General features: G+C 40.3%; 1 protein-coding gene across 4 annotated transcripts in view; it reads left to right on the plus strand.

The window, feature by feature from the left end:
- The window catches only part of naa50 (N-alpha-acetyltransferase 50, NatE catalytic subunit), a 36902-nt gene extending 11222 nt beyond the window's left edge, over positions 1-25680 (plus strand). For 2 of the 4 annotated variants that reach the window (XM_069890457.1, XM_069890459.1), the window contains exons 2-5: positions 2996-3132; positions 18466-18585; positions 22101-22167; positions 25028-25680. In XM_069890457.1, coding sequence (XP_069746558.1) covers positions 2996-3132; positions 18466-18585; positions 22101-22167; positions 25028-25199 — 496 coding nt within the window. In that variant the 3' untranslated portion in view covers positions 25200-25680. The remainder of the gene's footprint in view (positions 1-2995; positions 3133-18465; positions 18586-22100; positions 22168-25027) is intronic. The other 2 variants (XM_069890458.1, XM_069890460.1) reach the window with 1 other exon arrangement.
- Positions 25681-26647: the final 967 nt, after the last annotated feature.

Raw genomic sequence — 26647 nt, forward strand, 5'->3', positions numbered from 1 at the left:
TACCTCTTGCTCAATAGATAGTACTTTCAGACTCTGATTCAGAGTCTGCAGAGTGCTGCAAGAAGTCCCGACACCCTCCATATGGTAGCTCACGAGAGGATGACCAATTTTTTGTTTTTCCCTTCAAGAGGTAAATATATGTGCAAGGTGTTGAAATGGTACCCTGGGGGTTTTCTATGTTCACTCAAAAGACCAGACTTGGTGTCTGTTTAATGTCTCATCCGCACGTCAATGTTTTTAGAGATGTAGCATTTCCTTGATGCTACACTGGAATACTAGAGTAAATTCTGTGCTTGCATCTCTTGATTAGAACTTAATGTTAACTTGTGATTCCAGAAATAGCGATGTCCTCTTACCTATGACCAACATCTTGCTTTGGTGACCATTATGTCCATTCACTTTTTCCCCACTTGATTCCACGTTTAGAAAAAAAAATTTCAAATGAGCTGTTGGTCAATGTTTAAGGCTTTAAACAGTCACCAGTTAAATCTCCATTCTGAGTTGCAACCTTTGCCATTCATTGGATCAAAAATAGAATAAGCCTCAATCATTTTCAATACCTTTATATAAAAAGTCTCCTAATAGGATGTGATCTGTGGACTGTGCAATGCAGAGCAAAGTGCTTCTGTCCCCACTCTGAATTTTGTGAAAATTACTGGCTGAAAATGTCTTTGTCCCTCAGGCTTTCAGCATAATACTTTAGACAGTATTTTTCTGTACACATGGTAAATAATTGAGGGCTAAAATGTAAGCAGTTACTGTAAAGTCCTTAAATACTTTAAAATGTTTTGCATTTTGTAACTGAGTTTGAAAGCAAAGGAGGGAAACCTATTCCTGCCAGTCACACATATTGCAATCACATACCATGATTCTATTTTAACACGAACACCTGTTTAGACTTTTTAAATGCAGTTCTTTATAGTGTCACCGCAAGTACAGCAAATTGTGTAATGTGTGAAGACTAATAGCATTCTTGTCAGCAGAATGGCCAGACGGTTTCCAAAATCTGTAATGTTAAACTGCTGTTTATGTGTGTATATATCCAGCAATGACCAGCTAAAGCTCAAAGAGAGTAATGCTCATAAATGTGAATGCAGAGCTCATCAACTAAATGAAAACCAGGATGGTCGTTGGTGTAAAGTTTTCACAGGTTTTCAAAATAAACCAAAAATTGCCTTTTTTTCTGGTGTGCCATTATGACAATACAGTTTCCGTGCATTTTTGTGTTTTATTGAATAAGCCCTTGCATGCAGTTTTTTAGATGCCTCTACTACTGTGACCGTTCCCTTCATCTATTTTTTTTGACACTAAGCATCAGTTGGAGCAGATCCTCCTCTTCACATTGATTTTTTTTCCTGTTTTCTTCAAGAACCATGTGTCTGGTGCATCCTGGCACATCCTGTTGGCATTATTTAGTATTTAAGTGTGGTTGTTGTATGGAAGAATAGAGACCGAGAAATGCATAGTGACACAGTGCAAGCACATTAGCCTCGACGAATGCTGGAACTTGTACATCAGGAGTCTCCTCCTGGTTCAACTCCTATTCCCCTTCCAGAAAGTTGTATGGTCTTGGAGCAGCATAGCACATGAAGTAAGGACTACAGATATCGGATAAAAAGCAGCAGCATTCCATTCTTGGAACTGACAAGGATATTCATTAGATAATCATAGATAAAGTTACCTTCATTATTTCGCAATTGCTTTATTTAGAGATTGTGGAAAAACTAGGTTGGTAAGAGTTGTCTGGATGAGTTAGAAAGCAATGTAGCATGGCCACAAATGAAAAGAATTTTGTCACTGACATGATTGGTCAGGATGATACCTAACATCCTTATGCCTTGATTGCATTATTGAAGTTGTGTTGGGAAGATTTCAGCATTTCATGAGATTTGTATTCGTAGCTAATTTTTGATTTTTCATTCTCCATATAGTTGGGACTTGAGCAATTCTGTAATCAGAATAAAATGTCTATCTATATGTATCAATACAGTATCTAATGGTAGTCATGATACGAGGCATGTTAGATTGAAACTGCGTGTCAAGCAATAATTTGGAGGTTCAGTAGAACGGACAGAAGCTACAATATCATAGAGAAAACAGTAAACCCTACCTCATGATTATTAATTCCTTTAGCAAAGTGTGGTATGGTAGATAGCTGCATTTTACAAATGTACATATGTTCATTCCCTGCTACCGACAGTATTGTGGCGATTTGTGATGAGGCAATGAACCAATTATTTCCATTCCTACCCCTATTGATAACAAATAACTTTTCCTGCACAAAAATGCTATTCTTTAATCTGCTATTTATTTTGAGTAGATAGGAGGAAGCTTGTGAGCCTCCTTGTGCCTGTGTCAATTAATAATTACCTACCTATCTAGTCATACCTCCCAGCATCAGCTCTGTAGCTGTACAATGTGTTGCTCCTTAAGTGCAGTTGAATGTGGAGAGGACTTCTGTCTCTTCCTAGATCCCTACAGTTATCTGGCCTTAAGGCTTCTACCAATTTAATCTGTGTCACTGTCCCTCCATCTTTTTTGATTCCTTTACTAAGGGAAATTCCTCAATTTATACACCTGTACAAAGACTCCCCTCCACTGCTATTGTTCCAAAGAAAAGAGATATCTTTCCTCATTGTTATTATTTTCCAATTCTGGTAATATTTTTCTAAATCTGAAAGAAGAATCTGGAAAAACAAATGAAACAGTTGCACTTAGCAATGGGCCGAAAGCTGACTAATTCTCCTGGATCTGCATGCAATTGATGAAGTAAATGAGGTTTGGTTAACTTGGACACAATTATAAGGTAACTATCAGGTGACCAGATGAGAGAAGGCAGCAAATGGAACTAACAGGATTATTCTGTGAAAGAACCAATGCAGACTTGCTTGGCTGAGTGGCTGTCTTCTGTTGCTATGGTTCTGTAACTGAGTTTTTGAATGGTTTTTCTAGTAGTCTAAGTGCAATTAAGTACAATGTCTTTGTTTTGTTTCAGTAGTCGGATTGAACTTGGAGATGTTACTCCACACAACATCAAACAGCTGAAAAGGTTAAATCAAGTAATCTTCCCTGTAAGTTACAATGACAAATTCTACAAGGATGTGCTGGAAGTCGGCGAACTTGCAAAATTAGGTAATTGTTTTTTTTTTGTTTCTACTTTTGTGTAACATTTATGTGTATTTTTTTTAACTTTGCAAGGGGATATTCCAATAGAATTAAAATATAATGTTACTCTATTCAAATTATCATCCTTCAAAGAAGAAAAGGCTGGGCTTTTATTTTCTGGAGTATAGGAAGCTGAGGGTTTACATAAAGTAACATAAAGTCCTGATGAATATGGATAAAGTGAATGCACAAGTCTTTCCTAGTGTAGACAATTTAAGAACTAGAGAACATAGATTTAAGGCGAGACTTGAGAGGGATCTGAGAGGCAACCTTTTCACTCGGAGGGTAGTCTTTATCTGGAATGAGCTGCCAAAGGAAGCCATAGAACCAGGTATAATTACGATGTTAAAAAGACATTCGGATAGATATGTGGATAGGAAGGAGTTAGAAGATACAAACTAAATACATGCAAATGGGAGTATCCCAGAATGCCAGGTTCGGTGACATGGGAGAGTTGGGCTGAAATGTCTGTACCAAGTCTTCTGACTTTATAAATGATTAACTGAATTTTTTTAGGATCAAACAGCAATTTATGCACATAAACAAATTTTAATTCTCATGAGGTGCATTTTTCAGAATTGGGGAGCAGTATTAGTTTTGGAGAAATCCACAACATTAGAGAAAACTTTCCTTCAAAGTACTGGTTATCAGCTGTTAATTGATGTGTAGGAATGTGGGATTGGGAGGGGTGGGCAGGGAGCCGCAAGAGGAGGTGGTGGTATATGAAATTATTGCCTTATCCTGTTAATATGCTGCCAGAACAATGCAAACAAATGGCATAATGTCAGGCAAAATTCTTGGTGAAGCAAAGCAGGGCAATTCAGGTGTGTCAAAAGCCAAAATGGGACCTTACAGTGGCAGCCCTTTCTGAGCGGTTCTGATGGAAATAATCAAATATTCTTGCTCAGAATCCCGAGAAACATAAAACCTAACTAACCTGAAAACATCCATGTCCTAATATCGATGGCAGACCCTAGAATCTGCATTCTCCATTGGGAGGGGCCTTAAAACAGCTCACGCAAGTAAAACACAGGAGTTTTAAACAGCCGGAGAATGGCCATTTAAACTTTGTGGGAGTTGCAGACGCCCAGCACATTTAAACATCGCAGAGGATTTAAAGGGTCAGCGCAAGGATAATTTAACACCATGGGAACTAACAGCAGTGGACCAATGAGCCAGGGAAAGAAGACCCAACCACATGGATGCAGAGGGGCGGGGGGGGGGGGGGCTACAGGTCAAGCTGAGACCTGAGACTTCCACTCCCTACATCCTCCTGGCCAACATACAGTCCCTGGAAAACAAACTTGATGAACTCCAAGCCAGACTTCAGCATCAGAGAGACATCACGGAGTGCTGTGTGATGTGCTTTACAGAAACATGGCTAAAGGTGGACATTCCGGACACAGCGCTGCAACCCAAGGGCTACACCTTTGTGCTGAATGAACACTGGCTTCTGGAAAACTGGGGGGGGCAGCATTTGTGTCATCATCAGTTCATCTTGGTGCATATATGTTACAGACATGTCCTAGTCCTGTTCCCCCAACCTGGAATATCTGGTGATCAAGTGCTGCTCATTCTACCTGCCAAGGGAGTTCACTGCCATCATCCTGGTTAAAGTATACATTCCGCCCAGGCTGGCATTGAAAGGACTGAGGACTGATAAACAGCCTTGAGACAGCACATCCAGATTCTTCCCGATCATTGTAGGGAACTTCAATCAGGCTAACCTGAAGAAGTCTCTGACAAACTACCACCCACACGTCACATGCGAGACCAGGGGAACCAACACACTTGACCACTGCTACACCACCATGAAGAACGCATTTTAAGCCATACCACGACTGCACTTCAGTAAGTACTGGCTGTACTTCTACACTCGGCATACCAGCAAAGACTGAAGACCATAGAACCAGTGGTGAAGATGGCGAAGGTGTGGTCGAGGGAAGCAAAGGAGCATCTGCAGGACTGCTTTGAAACGGTGGACTGGAATATATTCAAGAACTCATCCATAGATTTGAATGAATATGCAACAGGTGTCACCGACTTCAAGATCTGTGTGGATGACTCTGTGCCCATGCCCAAATACTTGGTGTTCCCCAATCTGAAACCCTGGGTGAATCAGAGAATATGCAACCTGCTGAGGGTGAGACAAGGGCATTTAAGGCCAGGGATAGGGATCTTTACAAGAAGTCCAGGTATGACCTGTGAAAGGCCATCTCTGAAGCAACATGGCAATTCTGGAGGAAGCTAGAGACCGATACGTGCCAAGTTTGGCAGGGAGTGCAGGCCATTACAGCCTACAAAATGAGGGTGAACACTATAGATAGCTGTGATGCTTCACTGCCTGATGAGCTGCACGCCTTCTATGCCTGCTTTGAGAAGAACCAAACAGGGCCTACTGGAATACCTGCAAATGCTGAGGACCCTGTGATAACTGTCCCTGAGGGTGACATTCGAACATTATTCATGGAGATGAACCCTCGCAAGGTGTTTGGCCCTGATGGCATACCTGGCAGGGTACTGAAAATCTGCGCCAACCAACTAGACAGTGTGTTCACGGACATTTTCACTCTCATTGCTACTGTCAGAGGTTCCCACCTGCTTTAAAAGGGCATCAATCATCCCAGTACCCAAGAAGAGTAGTATGAGCTGCCTCAACGACTGTTGCCCAGTAGCTCTCACATCTACTGTGATGCTTTGAGAGGTTGCCATCAGATGCCTGAATAATCAGTGGAGCATAGACACTGCCTTATATTTTGTGCACTATTATTTTTTACTCTTTTATAGTAACGTTGTAAGATGGTTATAATATGAATGTTTGCACTGTGATATTGCTGCAAAACACTGAATTTCATGACTTGTTCATGACAGTAAATTCTGATTCTGCATTTGAAAGCACTTAATAAAAAAAAAAAATTATTTGCCTAGGACTTGGGTCTGGTTCAGCAAAGGTGATAAATCTTTTCATTTTCTTTCAACTCAAGGAACAAAATTCACTAATTATGTTGCTCTCATGCATTCAGCCGAACTAGTTTTCTGGATCTTGGCATTTTATTATTTATGTTTGCAGAAGTCTGACAAGTTTTTAACCACAAATAATAGATGTTTTAACTTCTGAAAAATTTGTTACATATGTGGCAGAGATGGATTCCTGATTAGGTTTGGACAGGGCTCTTTTTCTATGTGATACTTGTGACTTCAGAAAGCCAAATTTCTGACTTTTTTCTCCAGAAGATAATTTGTTACCTGTTTGTTATAAAGAATAGCAAAAGTGAGCAATGCAAGTTGGCTGCTGCTAGAAACAAAACTGGAACATTTGCACTTTTGGAAACACTGACGGGAAGATCCTCATGAGGATCCTAAACCATTGCACTGAATGACTTTTATTTTGGTATCGTCTAAAGGCTTGAGCAAGTACTCTAACAAGGCTATGTGCTTGTGTAAAGTCTTATGAGCTGGCTTCAGTCAATGTTGAAAGCATGGGGCCAGATTCCATCACTGGTGGTTTGCAAGGGTCTCTGCTTGATTAAAAGCTGAGGTAGGAAGATGAGAACTGTTAAAGTAATTCATTATATACTCCTGGGATTGAAAATGTCTTCAGGGAGGAGTCACGTGATGGAGTGGTGGCCGGTCGGGAAAACAAGCCCCCGAAAAAAGTTAGGAAAAAACAAAGCATAACAAAAATAAAATATAAGAAATATAAGATAAAGATACAGAGAAGAGAAAGAAGATAGCTTCCAAGAAGGAGAAAGTAAAAACAACTGGAAAAGAAGTAGAAAAGTCGCCGGAGAAGAAAGAAGGCAGCCTTACCTGCAAGAAGGAACAGGGTGCTGTGGTAGCGAGGAGTGCCCAACCCTCGGTCAGCGCCTCCCCTGTGGAGTCACGACTCACCAGCCAGTGGACTGCAAAAATGGCTCTCGGAGCCAAACAAAAGTGCGCAACTGTGCAATCAAAGGAGAAAAGGAACACCGGCGGGAGGGGGCTCAGCAGAGGAGCGGGCTGCCACAGAGCGAATAGCTGAGGGACGCCTGACACCAGGGCGCTGAGCTGGAGGACGAGGAAGGCAGCAGAAGAGGGAGCGATGAAACAGACGTAGGAGATAGACGGAGGGATGACTGATAAGAAGTTCAACGTCAGGAAGCACAACAGACGAGCAGCCCAGGAGGGGAGGACCAGCAACAAGAGGCCCGGCAAGAAGGGGCCCAACAAAGAGATACAAGCAGCTCATCAGGAAAAAAACAGAAGAGACACAGACCCAAAGATGAGAAGAAGACACAAACACGGGTACAGATGCAGAAGAAGAGGAAAAAGAAGACCAAGATCTTCAGAGAAATAGAAGGTAAAACTGATGAACAGAATATAATTAGTTTTTTTTTAGAAGAACAAATGAGATCACTAAAAGAATGGTTATCATTAGAATTTAATGCAATTAAAAGGAAAATGAAAAGAACAGAAGATAAAATGCAAAGTTTAGAGCTGGTCAAGGCAGAAATAGGGAAAAGAGTAGAGAATGTGGAAGAATGGGAAACGGCTGTAGAAATGGAAGTAAATGACTTGAGAGGAAAATTGGAAGTGACAAAAATTAAAGGGACGCAAGAGTTGTTATCTTAGAAAATTGATATGTTGGAAAATTATAGTTGGCGAAGAAACAAAAATAGTGGGCCTAAAGTAAGATGAAGAAGGCACAGACATGAAGGAATTTATAAAAGGATGGATCCCGAAGGTCCTGGGAATGACAGAAATGCAGGAAGAAATGGAAATATAAAGGGCAAACAGAACATTAGCTCTGTAACCACAGGCACATCAAAAACCAAGATCCATCTTAGTAAAATTTTTGAGATTCAAGACAAGAGAAAATGTACTGGAACGGGCAAGGAATAAAGTTAGAGAAGATAATAAACCATTGGAGTACAAGGGTCAAAAAATATTTTTTTTTACCCAGATATAAGTTTTGAACTCTTAAAGAGGAGGAAGGAGTTTAATATAGCAGAATAGATTTTATGGAAAAAAAGGTTACAAATTCATGATTAAAATATTTATTCCCGGGGAGCAAAACAGATCCAGAGAAAGTGCGAGAATTTGCAGAATGTTTGCAGGACAGGAGAAGAGATGAAGAGATGTAACAAGAATGAAGAACAGCGATAAAGTATATATAAAGATGTAAAAACAATATATGTAAAGAATTAAAGAGGGAACAGAGAAGGGAAGGTAGGGAGTAAGGGGGGAAAAAAAGAAAGAGAGCTTTGTTATGTGTTTTTTTAAAAAGTGTTTTCTGGAGAGGGCTGGGTGGAGGGGGAATAACAGTCACTGCAAAATCAGTTGACGCTGCGAACAAGATCACAATCCAAATGAAAAGGGGAATTGTGGTTGCCCGGCAAGGGATATGGGGCAACTCAGAGAGGGGGGGGGCAACTTTTGGGGTTAAGGTATTAGTGGATGAGGGAACTGTAGGGGTACTTTGTCTTAAATGTGTTGTCGTATATTAAGTGTAATAAGAGAAAACTAAGAGATGAAAAGGGGGATGGAGGTGGCGAAGAGGTGGAAAAGAGGTGTATGCAAGGTACAAGATGGCCATGTTGAACTTTATGACTATAAACATTAATGGAATACATAACCAAATTAAAAGGAAGAGGTTACTAAATTTGAAAGAAAAAATAGATATAGCATTTGTGCAGGAAATGCATCTAACTGAAGCGGAATATAACAAACTAAGAGACTGGATAGGACATGTAATGGCAGCATCCTATAATTCAAAAGCTAGAGGTGGAGCTATATTAATTAATAAAAATGTACCAAACAAAATAGAGGAGGAAATAATAGATCTGGCAGGGAGGTATGCAATGATAAAGTGTTAGATATACTCAGAATTTTGGAATTTGCTCAATATGTAGGCGCCTAACAAGGAGGATCAAAAGTTTATGCAGGATATTTTTTTGAAGATTACAGACACACAAGGAAATATATTTATAGGAGGGGATTTTAACCTTAATTTGGACCCAATGTTAAATAAAACTGGACAAAAGACAAGTAAAAAGAATAAAGTAGCCAAATTTATGGTTAAATCAATGCAGGAAATGAAACTTATGGATATATGGAGGAGGCAGCACCCAAGAGAGAAGGAATTTTCATATTATTCGAGTAGGCACAAAATTTACTCAAGGATTGATATGTTTTTGTTGTCTGCCCATATTCAAGGGAGAGTTAGGAAAACTGAGTATAAAGCTAGATTACTATCAGATCATTCCCCCTATTATTCGCAATAGAACTGGAGGACATCCCACCAAGAACATATAGATGAAGGTTAAACTCCATGCTACTTAAAAGACAGGAATTTAGGGAGTTTATTGAACGCCAAATTAAAACATATTTTGAAATAAACACAGGATCAGTGAAAGACGTGTATTATGGGACACAATGAAAGCCTTCATTAGAGGGCAGGTAATAAGTTATGTGGCTAAGATGAAAAAGGATTACAATCGGGAAATAGAGCAGTTGGAAAGGAGATAGTAAGTACAGAAAAGGAATTAGTAAAAGGGATGATATAACGAAAAGGAGAGAATTGGGGGACAAAAAAAATTAAATACGAAACATTACAAACGTACAAGGTGGAGAAAAAACAATGAAAACAAAGCAAAAGTGTTATGAACTGGGACAAAAAACACGCAAAATATTAGCCTGGCAACTTAAAACAGAACAAGCTAAAAGAACAATACTGGCTTCAAGGAAAAAGGACAAACAAATTACATATAACCCAATAGAGATTAATGAAAATTTTAAGGAATTTTATGAACAATTGTATCAAACTGAAAACAAGGGGAAAGATGATAAAACAGAGGAATTTTTAGCTAAAATTGAACTGCCGAAATTGCAAGAAGAGGAACAAAACAAACTAATAAAACCATTTGAAATAGAGGAAGTACAGGATGTATTAAAAAAGCTGCCGAACAATAAAACACCAGGAGAGGATGGATTTCCAATAGAATTTTAAAACATTTAAAGAGTTTAATTCCTCCTCTCCTGGAAGTAATGCACCAGATAGAAGAAACACAAAACTTGCCAGATTCATGTAAGACAGCAATAATTACAGTAATACCAAAAACGGGGAAGGATCCACTAACACCAGCATCATATAGACCAATATCTCTACTTAACTCAGAAATTAATAGCGAAATTATTAGAAAAGCAATTGGCCGATTGTGTATCTAAAATAGTAAAACGTGATCAAACTGGATTTATTAAGAAAAGACGAACATCGGACAATGTCTGAAAATTTATTAATCTAATCCATGCAGTTCAAGGAAATAAGAAACCAACAGTGGCTGTTGCTCTAGATGCAGAAAAAGCCTTTGACAGAGAAGAGTGGAATTACTTATTTAAACTATTACAGAAGTTCAATCCACCAGAAAAATATATTAATTGGATTCTTCTTTGGCTTGGCTTCGCGGACGAAGATTTATGGAGGGGATAAAAAGTCCACGTCAGCTGCAGGCTCGTTTGTGGCTGACAAGTCCGATGCGGGACAGGCAGACACGATTGCAGCTGTTGCAAGGGAAAATTGGTTGGTTGGGGTTGGGTGTTGGGTTTTTCCTCCTTTGCCTTTTGTCAGTGAGGTGGGCTCTGCGGTCTTCTTCAAAGGAGGTTGCTGCCCGCCAAACTGTGAGGCGCCAAGATGCACGGTTTGAGGCGTTATCAGCCCACTGGCGGTGGTCAATGTGGCAGGCATCAAGAGATTTCTTTAGGCAGTCCTTGTACCTTTTCTTTGGTGCACCTCTGTCACGCTGGCCAGTGGAGAGCTCGCCATATAACACGATCTTGGGAAGGCGATGGTCCTCCATTCTGGAGACGTGACCCATCCAGCGCAGCTGGATCTTCAGCAGCGTGGACTCGATGCTGTCGACCTCTGCCATCTCGAGTACTTCGACGTTAGGGGTGTAAGCGCTCCAATGGATGTTGAGGATGGAGCGGAGACAACGCTGGTGGAAGCGTTCTAGGAGCCGTAGGTGGTGCCGGTAGAGGACCCATGATTCGGAGCCGAACAGGAGTGTGGGTATGACAACGGCTCTGTATACGCTTATCTTTGTGAGGTTTTTCAGTTGGTTGTTTTTCCAGACTCTTTTGTGTAGTCTTCCAAAGGCGCTATTTGCCTTGGCGAGTCTGTTGTCTATCTCATTGTCGATCCTTGCATCTGATGAAATGGTGCAGCCGAGATAGGTAAACTGGTTGACCGTTTTGAGTTTTGTGTGCCCGATGGAGATGTGGGGGGGCTGGTAGTCATGGTGGGGAGCTGGCTGATGGAGGACCTCAGTTTTCTTCAGGCTGACTTCCAGGCCAAACATTTTGGCAGTTTCCACAAAGCAGGACGTCAAGTGCTGAAGAGCTGGCTCTGAATGGGCAACTAAAGCGGCATCATCTGCAAAGAGTAGTTCACGGACAAGTTTCTCTTGTGTCTTGGTGTGAGCTTGCAGGCGCCTCAGATTGAAGAGACTGCCATCCGTGCGGTACCGGATGTAAACAGCGTCTTCATTGTTGGGGTCTTTGATGGCTTGGTTCAGCATCATGCTGAAGAAGATTGAAAAGAGGGTTGGTGCGAGAACACAGCCTTGCTTCACGCCATTGTTAATGGAGAAGGGTTCAGAGAGCTCATTGCTGTATCTGACCCGACCTTGTTGGTTTTCGTGCAGTTGGATAACTGGATTAAAGCATTGTATAATGGGCCATTGGCAAAGGTAACAATAAATGGATATGTATCAAGTCACTTTAAATTAAGTAGGTCAACTAAACAGGAATGTCCACTATCCCCCTCATTGTTTGCCTTAGCAATAAAACCTTTGGCAGAACTGATAATAGAAAATAAAATAAAAGGAATAAAAATAAAGGAGAAGGAGTATAAAATCAGCTTATTTGCAGATGACATCATAGTATACCTAACAGAACCAGAGGTATCAGTAAAAGAATTACATAAGATATTGAAGGAATATGGAGAAATATTGGGGTACAAGATCAACGCAAATAAAAGTGAAGTGATGCCAATGAGTAACGTAGACAATACAGAATTTAAATGGCAAGCACAAGCAATCCGATACCTAGGGATCAGGTTAGATAATAACTTAAGCCACTTGTACAAGCTAAATTATCAGCCATTAAAAAAGAAATTGCAGGAAGACTTAGAACAGTGGAAAGAATTACCACTAACGTTGATAGGGAGGGTAAACTGCATTAAAATGAACGTGTTCCCAAGGATACAATACTTATTTAAATGAACTAAAGAGAATAATAAGGAAATTCTTGTGGAAAGGAAGGAAACCAAGGGTAGCGTTAGATAAATTAGCAGAGAGGTATAATCAAGGTGGTTTGCAGTTACTAAATTTTAGAAATTATTATAGAGTTGCACAATTAAGGTATTTATCATATTTTTACCAGACAAGGGTAAAACCAGACTGGACTAAGATCGAATTAGATAAAATAGGGGATAAGGTACCGGAACATATACTTTATAAGTGAGATGAAATGCTGGTACAATATTAAAAACTCACCAGTACTGCATCATTTACTTAATACATAGAAGAAGATCCACTTAGAAAGGAAAAAACAAATTACCAAATACAAAAATTATTACAGGTACATGATCCTTTACCCGGAACCCTTGGGGGACAGTGTGTTCTGAATTTCAGATTTTTCCGGGTTTCAGAAAGCCCATCCGAATTGTGCTGCCGTATCCACCCCTATCCCTTTCCAGTCGCCCGGCCGTCTCCCCCGACTGCAGTCCCTCGGCTGCCTCCCCCAACCGAATTCCCCGGCCACCGGTCCATCGGCTGCCGCCGCCAGTCCCAATGCCGGAATTTGGAGCTTTCTGGATTTTAGATGTCCGGATAAAGGATCATGTACCTGTATTGACACAAAATCCGTTAATCCCTTTTACAATAGACAACATTCCCTTTAGAGTATGGGAGAGAAAAGGAATCAAAAGAATAGAAAATTGTTTTTTGGGAAATAATTTATTAACATTTGAACAATTGAAGTACAAATATGGAATAACTTATGGTACAATGTTTGCATATCATCAACTGAAAGCTTATTTGAAGGATAAAATGGGAAACAGTTTGAGATTACCTGAAGGAAGCAGCTTTGAATATGTGATTACAGACTCAATGATAATCAAAAGATTTATAACCAACATGGACATTAAGCTGCAAGATAAGGAAAATGAAATAAACTATAAACCTAAGCAGAAGTGGGAAAAGGATCTAAACATTAAAGATAAAAAATGAAGTATGGGAAAAGTTATGTTCTGGAACTATGAAGAATACAATAAACACAAGGTTACGCATGATACAGTATAATTGGTTACACAGGGTATATATTACTCCTCAAAAAATTTTAAAAAAAGGGATTCAACATTATCGGATAGATGTTTTCGCTGTAAGAAGGAAATGGGATCAACATTACATGCAACTTGAGCATGTAGAAAGTGAATACGTTTTGGGAAGAATTCAATCAGATACTAAATAAAATTACAAAAAATAACATACCAAAAAAAACAGAAGTATTTCTTCTAAGTAGCATAAGAAGTAGAGAATTAGGCCTCAAATTGGATAAAGTGCAAAAAAAATTCATTATGATAGCCTTAGCGATAGCAAAAAAATGTATAATGTCAACTTGGAAAATGGAAGAGAGCATGAGTATACAGGAATGGTACATGGAAATGAATTAATGTATTCCAATGGAAAAAATAACATATAATTTAAAAAACAAAGTCACATTATTTGAACAAATTTGGGAACCATACATGGAACATAACAGAGAGATCTTGCCTACGACCTCCATCCCCTAAAATGAGAATGAAAATGATGATAAGACAAAACGACTAGATTCAGTGTGTAATAAATAGATGATGCATTTTTCTTGTTTATTTTCCTTTGTGTGAAGATATTGTTTTATGGTTTTATTATATTGTATATGTTGAATATTTATGGGTTTTGGAGGGGGGTGGGTAGAGGGGAGGGAGGGAAAGGGGAAAAAAGGGTGAAAAGACCACTGTAAATTTAATGAGAAACGTTTGTACATATTTTGGTTGATATGGTTCATTGTGTGAAAAATAAAAAATTATTAAAAAAAGAAAATGTCTTCAGGATCTGAAACTGAAGTTGGTTTAAATTAGAGATTAGGTTTGTAATTCAATGTGCCTGCCCATCTTCACCCCCGGCTATGGATCCTCGCTCCTGGCCGCTCGTCCTCGCCCCTGCCACCTGAGCTCCCAACTTGTGGATCTGCGCCGCTTATCCAAACTCTTGATTCCCCGACCGTTAGGTTACCACCCCAGCCATTTGAGCTCCTGACACCTGGAATTACACAGGTACTTCACGAGGTCAAAAGTTTGACCCGTGCAAAAGTTGACACCTTTCCCCCAAAATTTTTGGTCCAAAATAATTTTGACCATTACACAAGTTTATACTGTACAGTAATTTCTAATGATAGCCCACATGTCAATTTTGGCTTTGGAAGATGATTCTAGCCAGTTGAGATGTGTTTATGCTAAATAAATTTTGCAGAAAATCAAAAAATACATAATAAAATCAAAGGATTCATTTCCACATGCCTTGTCTCATACTTCTATCACCAGCAACAAAAATCTGATTCAGTGGGAGAAAATTAATTGTTTGTTTCTGACTGAATCCCTCATTAGACTATCCTGATGAATTGTTCTGGCCTGAAACGTTGGCAGTTCTTTTGCTCCCACTGATGCTGCTTTTGACCTGCTGAGTTCCTTTGGCTGATTTTTGTTGTTTCAGATTCCAGCGTCTGTAGTCTCAAGTATGTGGCGCTGCTGTGGACCTAGGGGAACAGGGGCACAATACTGCCCACTTGTTAAGCCAATGGTGACGCATAAATTTCAAATGGCCCAAGGAAAGGGCTGGTGGTATTTTTATTTAAACATCAGTAAAGCTTCAAAGGTCTGTGCCCAAGATGCCAGCTCCTATGCTTGGCAACAAACCATGAGGGTTGTGGGCTCTGGGGGATTAGTGTGCCTGTGCAAGACAGCAGAGTGGGAGATGCCTGACCATGGCTGAGGAGAAAACCCTACAGGGATGGTGACCAGCGAAGAGCTTGGAGGCCAAAGGACTCACACCAGGCTGGGGCCTGCTGGAAACTGGCTTGTGAGAACTTGGTATCTGGACGGGGATTTGTTTGGGTGGCAAACAGCGCTCCTAAATGGCTTTGGGCTTTAACAGCTTCCTAATTGCATCAGAAGTTTGGAAATATGAGGGGCTTACTGCTGGAATAAACAAGAAGCTGTGTGGCTGGCAAGTTACAGTCAATCCATGGACGGTCTGTCTCTGAACAGGCTCTCCTTTGATGGGGGAGCTGGGCTCGTGGCATCTCTTTGCGTACTGTTACGGTACACAAAAGTTAACAAATTTTGTTTTTAATGTGCATGACAATAAAGGAATCTTGTATCATCATCTCCTTTTCCTCTGTAGTTAGTTCAGTTTCTCCTGCTATTTACCTCAACAGCTGTTTTGGGGGGGGGGGAGGGGAAGGGGTGTTAAACAAAAGTCTGCAGATGCTGTGATGAAAAAACACAAAAGTGCTGGTGGAGCTCTGGTCTCGCAGCATCCATAGGAGCGAAAGGAGTCTAACTAATATTTTGGGCCTGAGCCATTCAAAGTATGAACAAAAATCAGGCAGGCATCTGAATTAAAAAGTCTTGATTCCTCTCTCATTTCTGCCACCTATACATGATCCAACCATCAGACACATGTGACTCCCTCATCCACTCCTTCCTTCCCAGCTATCAACCCCATGGCACCTACCCTGTGACAGCATAAAATGCTACATGCACTCACAACCTCCTCCCTCTCCACCATTTGGGGCCCTAAGCAGTCCTTCAAGATGAAGCAACGTTTTAGTGCAGGGGTCATCTACTGTATCAGGTGCTCCAGCTGTGGTCTCCTCAATGTTGGAGAAAATTGAAGTAGACTGAGGTTGCTTCTTTGAGCACCTTGGCTCTGTTTGCTGCAATAGCAGGAATCTCCCAGTGGCCTCCCATTTCCATTCCCTGCTCCTTCCCATGCCGACATGTTTCACCCCAGACTGAGACCACCCGCAATTTGAAATAAGGACACCTCGTATTCTGTCTGGGTATCCTCCAATCAGGTGGTATTAGCATAAATCTCTCTGGTTTCTGTTAAGCCCCCTCATCAGTCTCTCCCCTTTCCCATCCCCATTTCTCCTTTCCTCTAGCTGTCTCTCCCTTTTCCCTTTCTCACACCTTTACTCTAGCTCTGCATTCACAGAGTCACTCCTTTCCCTGATCAATTCTCATCTTTCCTCTTCTGTGCTCCTATCCATGTCCAATTAACCAATATACTCGTGCAATTGTTGAGCTTTGGGGACCAATTTTTTTTTGGATCAAATTTAATGGGCTGACTTTTACATGGACAATACTTTTGACTGCAGTAAATACCAGCGTTGGTTAAAGCTTTGAGAAGCTGAATGGCCGGGACCAGGTAGTGTCTGCAAATGGGGCCTTGGTGAGCTCTGGTTGGGGGGTGGTGGGGCGGGGTGTGGCGGCCAGGGTTAGGATCCGCAGTCGGGTCGTTGGGAGCTCGGATGGGCGGGCACTCGGTTCGTCAGGAACTCGGATAGGTTGGCAGCTGGGGCAAGATTTTGTGGTTGGGGTGTTGGGAGCTCAGATGGGCGGGCGGTCAAGGCCAAAGATAGAAGGGTTGACATTTACAACAGGAAGAAAAAGAAAAAAAAAAGTTTGTGATACATCTTTACCATCATGGATTCTGCGAGACTTGCTAAGTTCCTGTAGCACTTTTGTGTTTTGCTGTTTGTGGGAGTGAGTTCCACATTCTTGCCCTTTCTGGAGAAAAAGGTTTGTCCTGAATTCTACATTGTCTCTAACTTGGCTCCTTGAAGCTTAAGACAAAGGATCTTTCTAGAATCTTGTCAATTCTTTCATATTTTAATCTGCATATTGAGCTATTAAATTTGGATTATTTATCCTTCACAATTCTGGAGTGTCATTACAAATCTTGTTTCCCCCTCATTGGTGCTTTTGCATTGTGACTAGAGTAGTTTACTTTTAATTGTCCAAATAAATAGGCTCTTCCTCTGTCAATAGTTAAAAACAATGCTTTTTGTGTGCAAGAGTTCAGACTGAGATTATAAATGGTCAGTGTCAAGTCATGGCAAAACTGTGCAATGCAAATCTGTGGCAAATTCCTCAAGGGATAGAATGTACAGATTGGAGCTGTAAATTTCAGGCAGTGAAAGACTATACTGTCCTTGCTACTTACTGGAATATTAACAGTAGAGCCTTGAAAACTTCAGGATAAGTGTAGATTTATGATCACAGGCCATCTGTGGGTCAGTAGAGGATTTAGAATTGAGAAGTTCTTATTAGCATCCAAAGGGTGAGCAATGAGGGAACAAGAAAATCTTCCTCGGATATAGACCTGTAAGATAATGATCTATTTGCTCTATTTATAATTTTGAATCCAACGTTATGGATGCCATTTAGTCCATTTGTGGCTGTCCCAAATTTTGAAAGAACTTCTCAATTATTTTCATTCCTTCCTGTTCATTCCTCATAGCTTTTTAGTATTTTTTGAATTCTCTTGAAAAATTTCTCTGGAATCTCCTTCAACTCCCACCAGACAACACTCTTGTGGAAAAATGTTCTCAGTTCTCCTGAATTTTTTTTTTGCCCAATCACTTTAAATTTATGTTCTCTGGCTTTGAACCATTTCATCATCACATCCTTTCTCAACAACTTTCCTGATTCTTCCTGCTTTAGCAGTGGATAATAGATCAGTATAGGGGCTGATGTACAACTGGATTCCTTCTGAGGCTGAATCAATAACAGTATTTTTATGTAGGGATATTTTGCAAGGTCTCTGCTTCTTCAAATAGTAGAGATTTGGAATTTGCATTGGTAGTCATTGTAACAATACCCTGTAGGGTCCTGAGGGGAAAGATGAGAGACAAAAATATTGTTGTCTAGGTTCCAACTAAGATGGAAAAGGTGTTTTGATAATCTGATGTAACATGAGGTAGTTAATCTTTTATATACATTTCAATCTCTAGTAAAGTAGTTTTCCCCTTTTGGGGGAAAATGAATTTTATAATATAAATTTTGGCCATTTCTTCTCAACAGCAGTTTATTTGGAAACATTTTAGCATTTTTTTTGAAGACTTTATTTAAAATTTTATAACATGAATACAATAGAGAATTACATTTAAAGAAAAAACATTTTAGCATTTGAATGATACTTTATCTTCTACTTCCAGCATATTTCAATGACATTGCAGTGGGTGCAGTGTGCTGTAGAGTGGATCATTCACAAAACCAGAAACGATTGTACATCATGACCTTGGGATGCCTGGCACCGTACCGGAGACTAGGAATAGGTAAGTTCTCAGGAAATATTGCAGTGGGCCTTGTTCGAGTTCTCAATGACTGATTAATAACAGTTGTAAAGGCTGTTTTATTTCCAGAATAGAAGATTAAGGGGTGATTTACTTGAGTTTGGAATCATGGAAGGATTTGATAGGGTATCTCTGATATTACTTCATCTGATCTGGGTGGTGTGTGATGTGAGATGGGTCCAGTATAGAAGTCAAGCGAGATTCAGCTTGTTCATGGGTGATTTTTTAAAAAAATTGCTTCACACTGAGGAAACTACTTGACCTTAGAAAGTTGATGAGGCTCCACTAAAATATTTAAAACGGATTAATGTTTTTTTGAGCAAGGGAATTAAAAGGTACAGAAATTAGGCATTTAAATGGAATTAAGATTCAGACCAATTAAGATGTTATTGGCAGAAAAGGCTAAACGGACTGGTTTCCTCCTGTCCAATAAATTTACTTGCTGAAGACTATAATTACACAAAAAATAATTCAGTACTCTTTACTGTGAAGAGTTTTTGTGGAAATAACAGTAAAATATGGATTGAAAATTTTGATTTTACTATTATGACAAGTTTTAAAATTATACCTGGTTCCTTTGAGCTGTTTTTGGAATTCACCCAACATTCTTCAAAATTATATTTAACGCTACAATAATGCATCTATTTACGGTGAGCATCGCTTTGTGCGGAGCGCTCTGTCTCTTACAAATTTGTTTTTTTAATGAGGTGACAAAGGTGGTTGATGGGGATAGGGCAGTGAATATTGTTCACATGGACTTTAGTAAGGTTATTGTTAAGGTCCCTCGTGGTTGGCTGATCTGTACAGTCAGATGCATGGAATCCATGGTGAATTAATAGTTTGGAATTGACTAGTCCATAATAGACATGAAGGTAGCAATGGAAGGCTGTTATTTGGGTTGGCGGCTAGTGAGCAGTGGTGTTCTCAAACAATGTACAAAAGAGCTGGAAGCAATTAGCATTCGACATTTTGAGCCAGAGCCCTTCATCAGGCCTGGTCCCTATGGCTACCAAGGATGCTGGGTGACCTGCTGAGTTCGTCCTGCACTTTTGTGTATTGCACGAGTTCTCCAAACTTCTTGTTTAACTAGTACTTTTCTGTGGGGATCATTGTTGGAACTCTTGTTGTTTGTGTTAGTAAGTTTGCAGATGACACAGATTGGGGGGAGATGTGGACAGCGTAGAGGGTGATCAAAGAATACAAACTGTATAGAGATCACTTCGAAACAAGGGTAGAGAAATGGCAGATGGAGTTTGATCTGGAGAAGTGTGATCATGTTGCAGTTTGGGAGGTCAAATGTGAGGGGAAAGTATAAAGTTAAAAATGGCAAGACTGTTAAAAGCATTGATGTAAAGGAGAATCTGATCCAAAGCTGCTCATAAGTGGCCATGCAAGTAAATAGAGTGGTAAAGATGGCAGATGGTATGTTTGCCTTCATTGGGCAGGGTATTGAATATAATTGCAGATATAGAAAAATTTGGTTAGTTAACACTTGGAGTATTGTATGCAATTCTGGTCACCCCGTTACAGGAAAGATGTGGAGGTTTTGAAAAGGATACAGAAGTGATTTTCCAGGATGTAGCTTGACTAAGGAGCCATAAGGAGAGGTTGGAACATCTTGGGTTGTTTTGTTCGGGTGATGGAGGCTGAGTGGGGACCGGATTAAAGTTTATCATGTTATGAGAGGCATTGATAGGATAAATAGTTATAATCTTTTTCTCAGGGTAAAGGTGCAAGATACTAGAGGTCATGTGGTTAAGGGAGATATGTAGTGTAAATCTTTTTACACAGTGTGGTTGGTGTCTGAAACTGGCTGTCAGGATTCATGGTGGAACCAACCGCCTTTCCACTGGAGCTCCCAAGGCATTGGCTGCTGACTCCAGCCTTGGCCCAGGCTGCCTGCTTACCAGAGCTCCCAACGCCTCAGTTGCTAACTCCAACATTGACCCCGGCCACATCCTCCAGGAGGCCTCGCCACTTTGGCCACCGACTCTCACCTGGGCCCTGGCTGCCCTTTGGCTGGAGCTTCCCACATTGACTTCTACCACGTGGTTCCGACATAGATGCCTACTATGGTCCTGATCTCGCTGCTGGATCCCATTTGCTCATTCCTCCACTACTCTTTACCCTTCCCTACTCTACCCTCACTCTCATCTCCATTTCCCACTTATGTGCCCTGACCTCTGTCCCCAGATGCAACAAAGACTGGATATCTTGTCTTTGCCTACAACCTCAGCATCCAACACATTATCCTCCTGAATTTCCAGCACTTACACGTGATCCCTCTATCAGACACCTCTTCCCCTCTCCACCACTCCCTGCCTTCCATAGTGACCAATCCCTTCTCCCCTTGCTTGTTGCCATGCCCTCCCTCCCGTCTCCTATTATCTCCTTCCTTTGTGACCAAGCCTCCCCTTACCTTTTTACTTGGATGCTTGGTGACATTTTTTATACCATGATGAAGGGTTCAAGCCCAGAATGTCAATTATCTTTGCTATGTAAAGAACATTGTTTACCTGCTGAGTTTCTCCAGCATTATTTTTACTTCAACCACGGTGTCTGCAGACTTTTGTCTTTTACTACGATAGTCGTGGTTGAGGTTTCTTGATAGCAGACAACACTTTTCAAGTACAGTAAAACCACTGGTATCTGGCACAGAAGGGGAATGGTAGATGCTGGATAATTGTATTTTCCAGTTGCTTAATTTTTAATTTAAAAAAAAATGCTGAACGTACAGGATATTAACGCCCTTTTGGCCCACAAGTGCACCCAATTGACCTACACCCAAAGTACACCCCAATTAACCTACAATCCCTGTTACATTTTGGAGGGTGGGAAGAAACTGAAGACCCTGGGGAAAACCCATGCAGACACTGGTGTGGACTGAAGGGCTTGTTCCTGCTCCACTGTTCTATGCATTAACAAAATGTCCATGCCATTGGATTAAGAAAGATTAAATTGTGTGATCAGATGGGATGATAACCTAGCAAACTGCTTTGTTGTGACATGGTGGTGTGTATTTTGTTGCTTTGAAGAAAGGAAAAATTTGGCTACTTGATGTTGGTAGCTGGAATTTTGTTCCGGTAGATTTCCAAGGTCAAATTGTTTTGCTGAATTGTACATTGAAAATCATCTCACTATTTAGAAGCTGAGGAACTTTGAAAGGTTCACAGCCTTTGTACATTATTACAGCTCCAAAGATATCATTTTGATAATGTCCAGCTTGAAAGTCTTAAAATTATTCTTAAAATAATTTAAATGTTTTTGTGACATTTGTCAACTTAAAAAAAAAAGATCACATCTGTTAGAAAATCAAGAGCTTCGAAATGTCTATCAGATTTTTCATGGAATGCAACTAAAATTGGAACATCCAATCTCCCTTGACAGTTCAACAGCATCATTACACCTGGTACCTTTTGGGTAGCTGCTGAGTTACTGACTATCTGTGATTTCAGATAAGTGTTGTGCTTGACATTTATTCCTTTTCCTCTTTTTAGGGACAAAAATGCTGAATCATGTGTTAAATATCTGTGAAAAGGATGGAACCTTTGACAATATTTATCTGTAAGTGTCTTCTGTTTAATTAAAGCAATTCATTCTCAGCACACAATGTCCCTATGAATTTCAGGATGGTTGTAGTCTAAGATTGTATGAGCCTACTGGCAATTCAGCAAATATTGCTACTACATGTTCAGAATAAAAAGGTAATCAAGCAGCATCTATGGGAGGAAAAGAATGCTCAGCCCTTTACCGAGATTAGGAACACAGGAGAAAAGCCAATGCAAAGGGGACAGGGTGGGAGGAGCAGGACAGGAGCCCTGTGATTTGGGGCGAGGCAGAAGATTGGCAGCTGTTAAAGGGAAAGCCAAGAAAATCATTTCAGATTGGGTAAGAGGCTAAGAACAAAGTTGATGAATTTGAAAAGTTCTTCACGGGTGCTGTGGTTGAGTAGTTGGGGGAAGAGCGGGGGTAGGTTCAGAACAAAGACATGTTCCACATAGCTCACTAAAAGGCATACGTAGCTGGGACCCATGCAAGTCCCCATGCTATATCTTTGATTTGAAGGAAATGAGAGGCATTGAAAGTGAAATTATTCAGGGTGATGAATGTGTTGGTGGAGGTAAAATGGTCAGAATGTTGTTCCAGGAAGTGAAGGGCTCTGAGACCTTGCTGATGGGGATGGAGTTGCACAAAGACTGGACATCCATGAAGAAGAGACAGTGGAGACCAGGGAGTCGGAAGTTGTCAAAGTGATGAAGGGCATAGGAGGGAGGTATCCTGGATATAGGTGGGAACCGACTTGACAAGGGGAAGAATGATGGAGTCAAGATAAGAGGAGATAAGTTCAGTGGGGAAACAATGGGGCTATCAGTGCAGGCCTGCTTGTGGATCTTTGGCAATAGGTAGAAGTGGGAAGCGTGGGGTGGGATGTGATCAGGTTTGGAAGTTGTGGAGGGGAGATAATGTGTGTTGAGATCTGTGACAGTGTGGGTGTTCATTGCTGGGGTCATTGTCGAAGGGTAGATATGAAAAGGTATTTGAAAACTAGATGAAGTAAAGATCAGTTCGTCAAACTACAATGGCACCACACTTGTCTGCAGATTTGGTGACGGGGTTGAGATTAGTGTAAAGAGAGTGTAGTGCTGTGTGTTTGGAGTGGATAAATTCAGATTCAGATTTTTTGTAAGAGTACATCCATGTCATCACACAATCCTGAGATTCTTTTTCTTGAAGACATGCCAGAATTACAATTAATTGGTAGTGCAAAAAAACCCTGTAAACATGTAAACAAAGAACTGTAAACAGATAATGAATGTCAACAAACTCCCTGAGCTGATTGACCCACTGAATTCCTCCAATGCAGGGGGTTTAGCCTCAGATTCCAGCATCTGAATTTCCTGTGGGTCTCCATAGCGAGGGAGGGAGGAAGTCCCCTAGTTTTGAAAGGGTTCCATTTCAGGGACATGAAGAAAAACAATATGTGGGAGAGGATCACATCAGGCAGAAATAACACACCCAATTTGGTGATAACATTCACAGTAGCAGATTTCAGATTTTCCAGAAAAAAATCTGATATCTGCTAATGTGAATGAAAACAACTTAAATAGTAACAAGTGCATTTTTAATTGGGAAGTGGGTGAGTAATATTTTGGACAGCTTGTAACCATCGGAGCTTTCATTTCCATAAACCTGGGTACAAGACTGTTGCTTAATTTTGAGCCAGTTGCTTGCAGCACCCTGCACCTGGAGGTGTCAATTAAATAAGTGCACTCTTGATTGGTGTTGGTGTAGCTGTGGGAATCCTCTAGGATTTAACATGATCTGAACCCTGCTAGAGCTTAGTGTCCTGATCCAAACTGAAAATAAAGTGACTTCTGTCTGACGCATAGTGGTATAGTCACACCTAACCAGTTTAGTATGGACATTGTTTGAACAACTTTGACCTCATACTAACCCTGATGTGCACAAAAGACCATCAGATAAAGAAGCAATTGTATTTCTCAAAATGGAGATGTCACTCAATTTATTTTCATCATTGGAAACTTCGTATTGAATGAGTCTCTTGGTATTTTGGCTACGGAACTGGTTGAACTTTTTTAGTTGACCCATTTGGTGGATTTAGGTTGGAAGAGAATGTGCCATCTTTGCTCAGGCCTGCATCTTTGTGTATACTTTCTGAAATGACCAGCAGAGGCATAGAAAGTTCTTCAGAACTTGGGTGACTGTGAATTTGGCAAAATGGAAATAAAACTGATTTTGCCCACATTCTATAAACATTTTTAAATTGGAAAGAACTTGATCTGGGGACATCCTAAAGTGCAAGTTTTTGAGACCAACAAAGACTGCTTGAAGAACTCAGAAGGCCAAACGCATCTGTTGGAATGGGGGAGGAATTTGTCAATGTTTCTGGCAGAGACCCCGCTTCAGAAATGGTATAGGATCTCCACCTCATTCTCCAGCAGTTTGAGAGGCTATTTCTGCTCCGAATTTGAGCACCTGTAGTTTCTACCTTATTTTTAAGTATTTCCAGCTTCTCTCGAATTTTTTTGAAGTACAGTTAATGAAGGAAATGCAGCCGCCAATTTATGCACAGCAAACTACCACACATGGTAATAAAATAAATGGCCAGATCATTTGTATAATTGGGGTAGAAATGCTGCTTTAGATATGGCAGAACTACCCTGCTGTCAGTTTGAGAGAATACATGGGGCCTTCTGCAGTCCTGCAGGAGTACTGCACTGTTGGAGCACTGATTTGTCTCGAGTCTCATTCTTGAACTGACAATCTGATGGAAAAGCAGAGCTGTAATTGAGGCATAGAATGCAACAAAGCAGCTGAGTTAGAAGAAAGTATTTTGATGTGGAGTTAATGATTAATCTTTTTACTGAAATGTTTCTAAAACTAATGTGCTTAACCTTTCTAGGCACGTTCAGATCAGCAATGAATCAGCAATTGAATTCTACAGAAAATTTGGCTTTGGAATAATAGAAACTAAAAAGAACTACTACAAGAGGATAGAGCCAGCTGATGCACATGTTTTGCAGAAAACCCTCAAATACATTGCTCCATCCCAGAGTGTGGAATGTCAGAAATGAAATTGTGGCTGAGCTTGCACGTTTGTTGCCAAAAAAAAAGTCTGTACAGATCGCTGGAGGGTGAGCATCGAGAGGAGCCAATTCTCTGCAACGCCTTGTGGCAATAGTCTTACCACATTAACCAGAAACCACTCAAAATTATTCCTGCATAAAGCATTCTGTATCTTCACCAGTTAGAATTAATGTATCTGAGACAAGCAACCCATCTGGCAGAACTGTAATCAAAGCATGGGGTTTGGTCGTATTATTATTACTTTACTAGGTCCTTGGTGGAACAATTTTGGTTTTCCCAATTCAAACGTGCAAATAAGTGATCTGATTTTGTATTTAAAAACAAAAAAGACCTGTTCATGCATAGTTAATTTTTCCATAAAAGTTTAATTGGTACTTTCAAGAACTAACTGTCTTGCAAACTTATTTGTGCCTATTGGAGTTGTATCTCCCACTTTTCATTTCGTGGAATAAATATTTCAATTTTAAAGATGAGACTAGATCTTCTGTTGTGGTTGGTCTTCAATTTGTTGGTTAGAGCTATGTTGCATCCTGCTCTAATAGTATTGTCAGTGTGCTCATGTGCTTACCTCAGTGTCTGATGTTTAACATCTGTGTCACAAAACCTAAACCTCTGCTATGGCTGCAGGCAATATTGTGCCTGGAGAGTTAATAAGATGAAATGTTTTATCTGTAAAATACTCAACGTGGATTTAGGAAACAGGTCAGTGGGAAACAGTTAAATTAATAAGAATTCAAGATAACTCGCTTGTATAGCTGAATAGCTTCTGACCTTGAATGAGGGAGAAATGGGCTAGAGTTTAAATAATTTAAGGTTGTGCCAAAATGCGAGTAAAATTCTGTCCATTTAAAATCTTGAATAAAGAAAGTCTTGCAAAAGTACAAGGAATGACAACTATTGAGAATGTGCATAAAATAATAACAGTTAAGGTCATATAGTTAGTGGCTGTGTTTATTTGAAAGCATCATTGATTTTTTTTGGTGAAACTTGTTAACAACATGTTATGTTTTGTGTTCGACATGTGGCTGAGCATGAATGCTATTGGTTTTCCTTTTAACTTCATATGCTAATGTGGTGGTATGGGATTTGCTACTGCTGTGGTGGCCAATATCCAGAATCAGCAAGATCTCTAGTCCCATTGCATTTGTTCTCTTCAATCTTGCCTTCTCATCTTTTGGAAGACCAACTGAAAGTTGGACCTTGGCAAGAACGATTTTGAAACAAGAGCAAAAGTGTAACCTAAGATGAGTCTTTGAGACCACACCATAGAATAATATGGAATACTGAATCCCAGTGAAAGAATATTTGATAGAGAGAGTGCAGTAGTATTCACTAGATTTATTTCTAAACTGGTTGGGGTTGTCATGAGGAGGGACTGAGCTATGCTTTTGAGAATGAAAGTGATCCCATTGATAGGTACTGTATTTACCCTGTA

This window comes from Narcine bancroftii, chromosome 7 (genome assembly GCF_036971445.1).
Source record: "Narcine bancroftii isolate sNarBan1 chromosome 7, sNarBan1.hap1, whole genome shotgun sequence".
NCBI lineage: Eukaryota > Metazoa > Chordata > Chondrichthyes > Torpediniformes > Narcinidae > Narcine > Narcine bancroftii.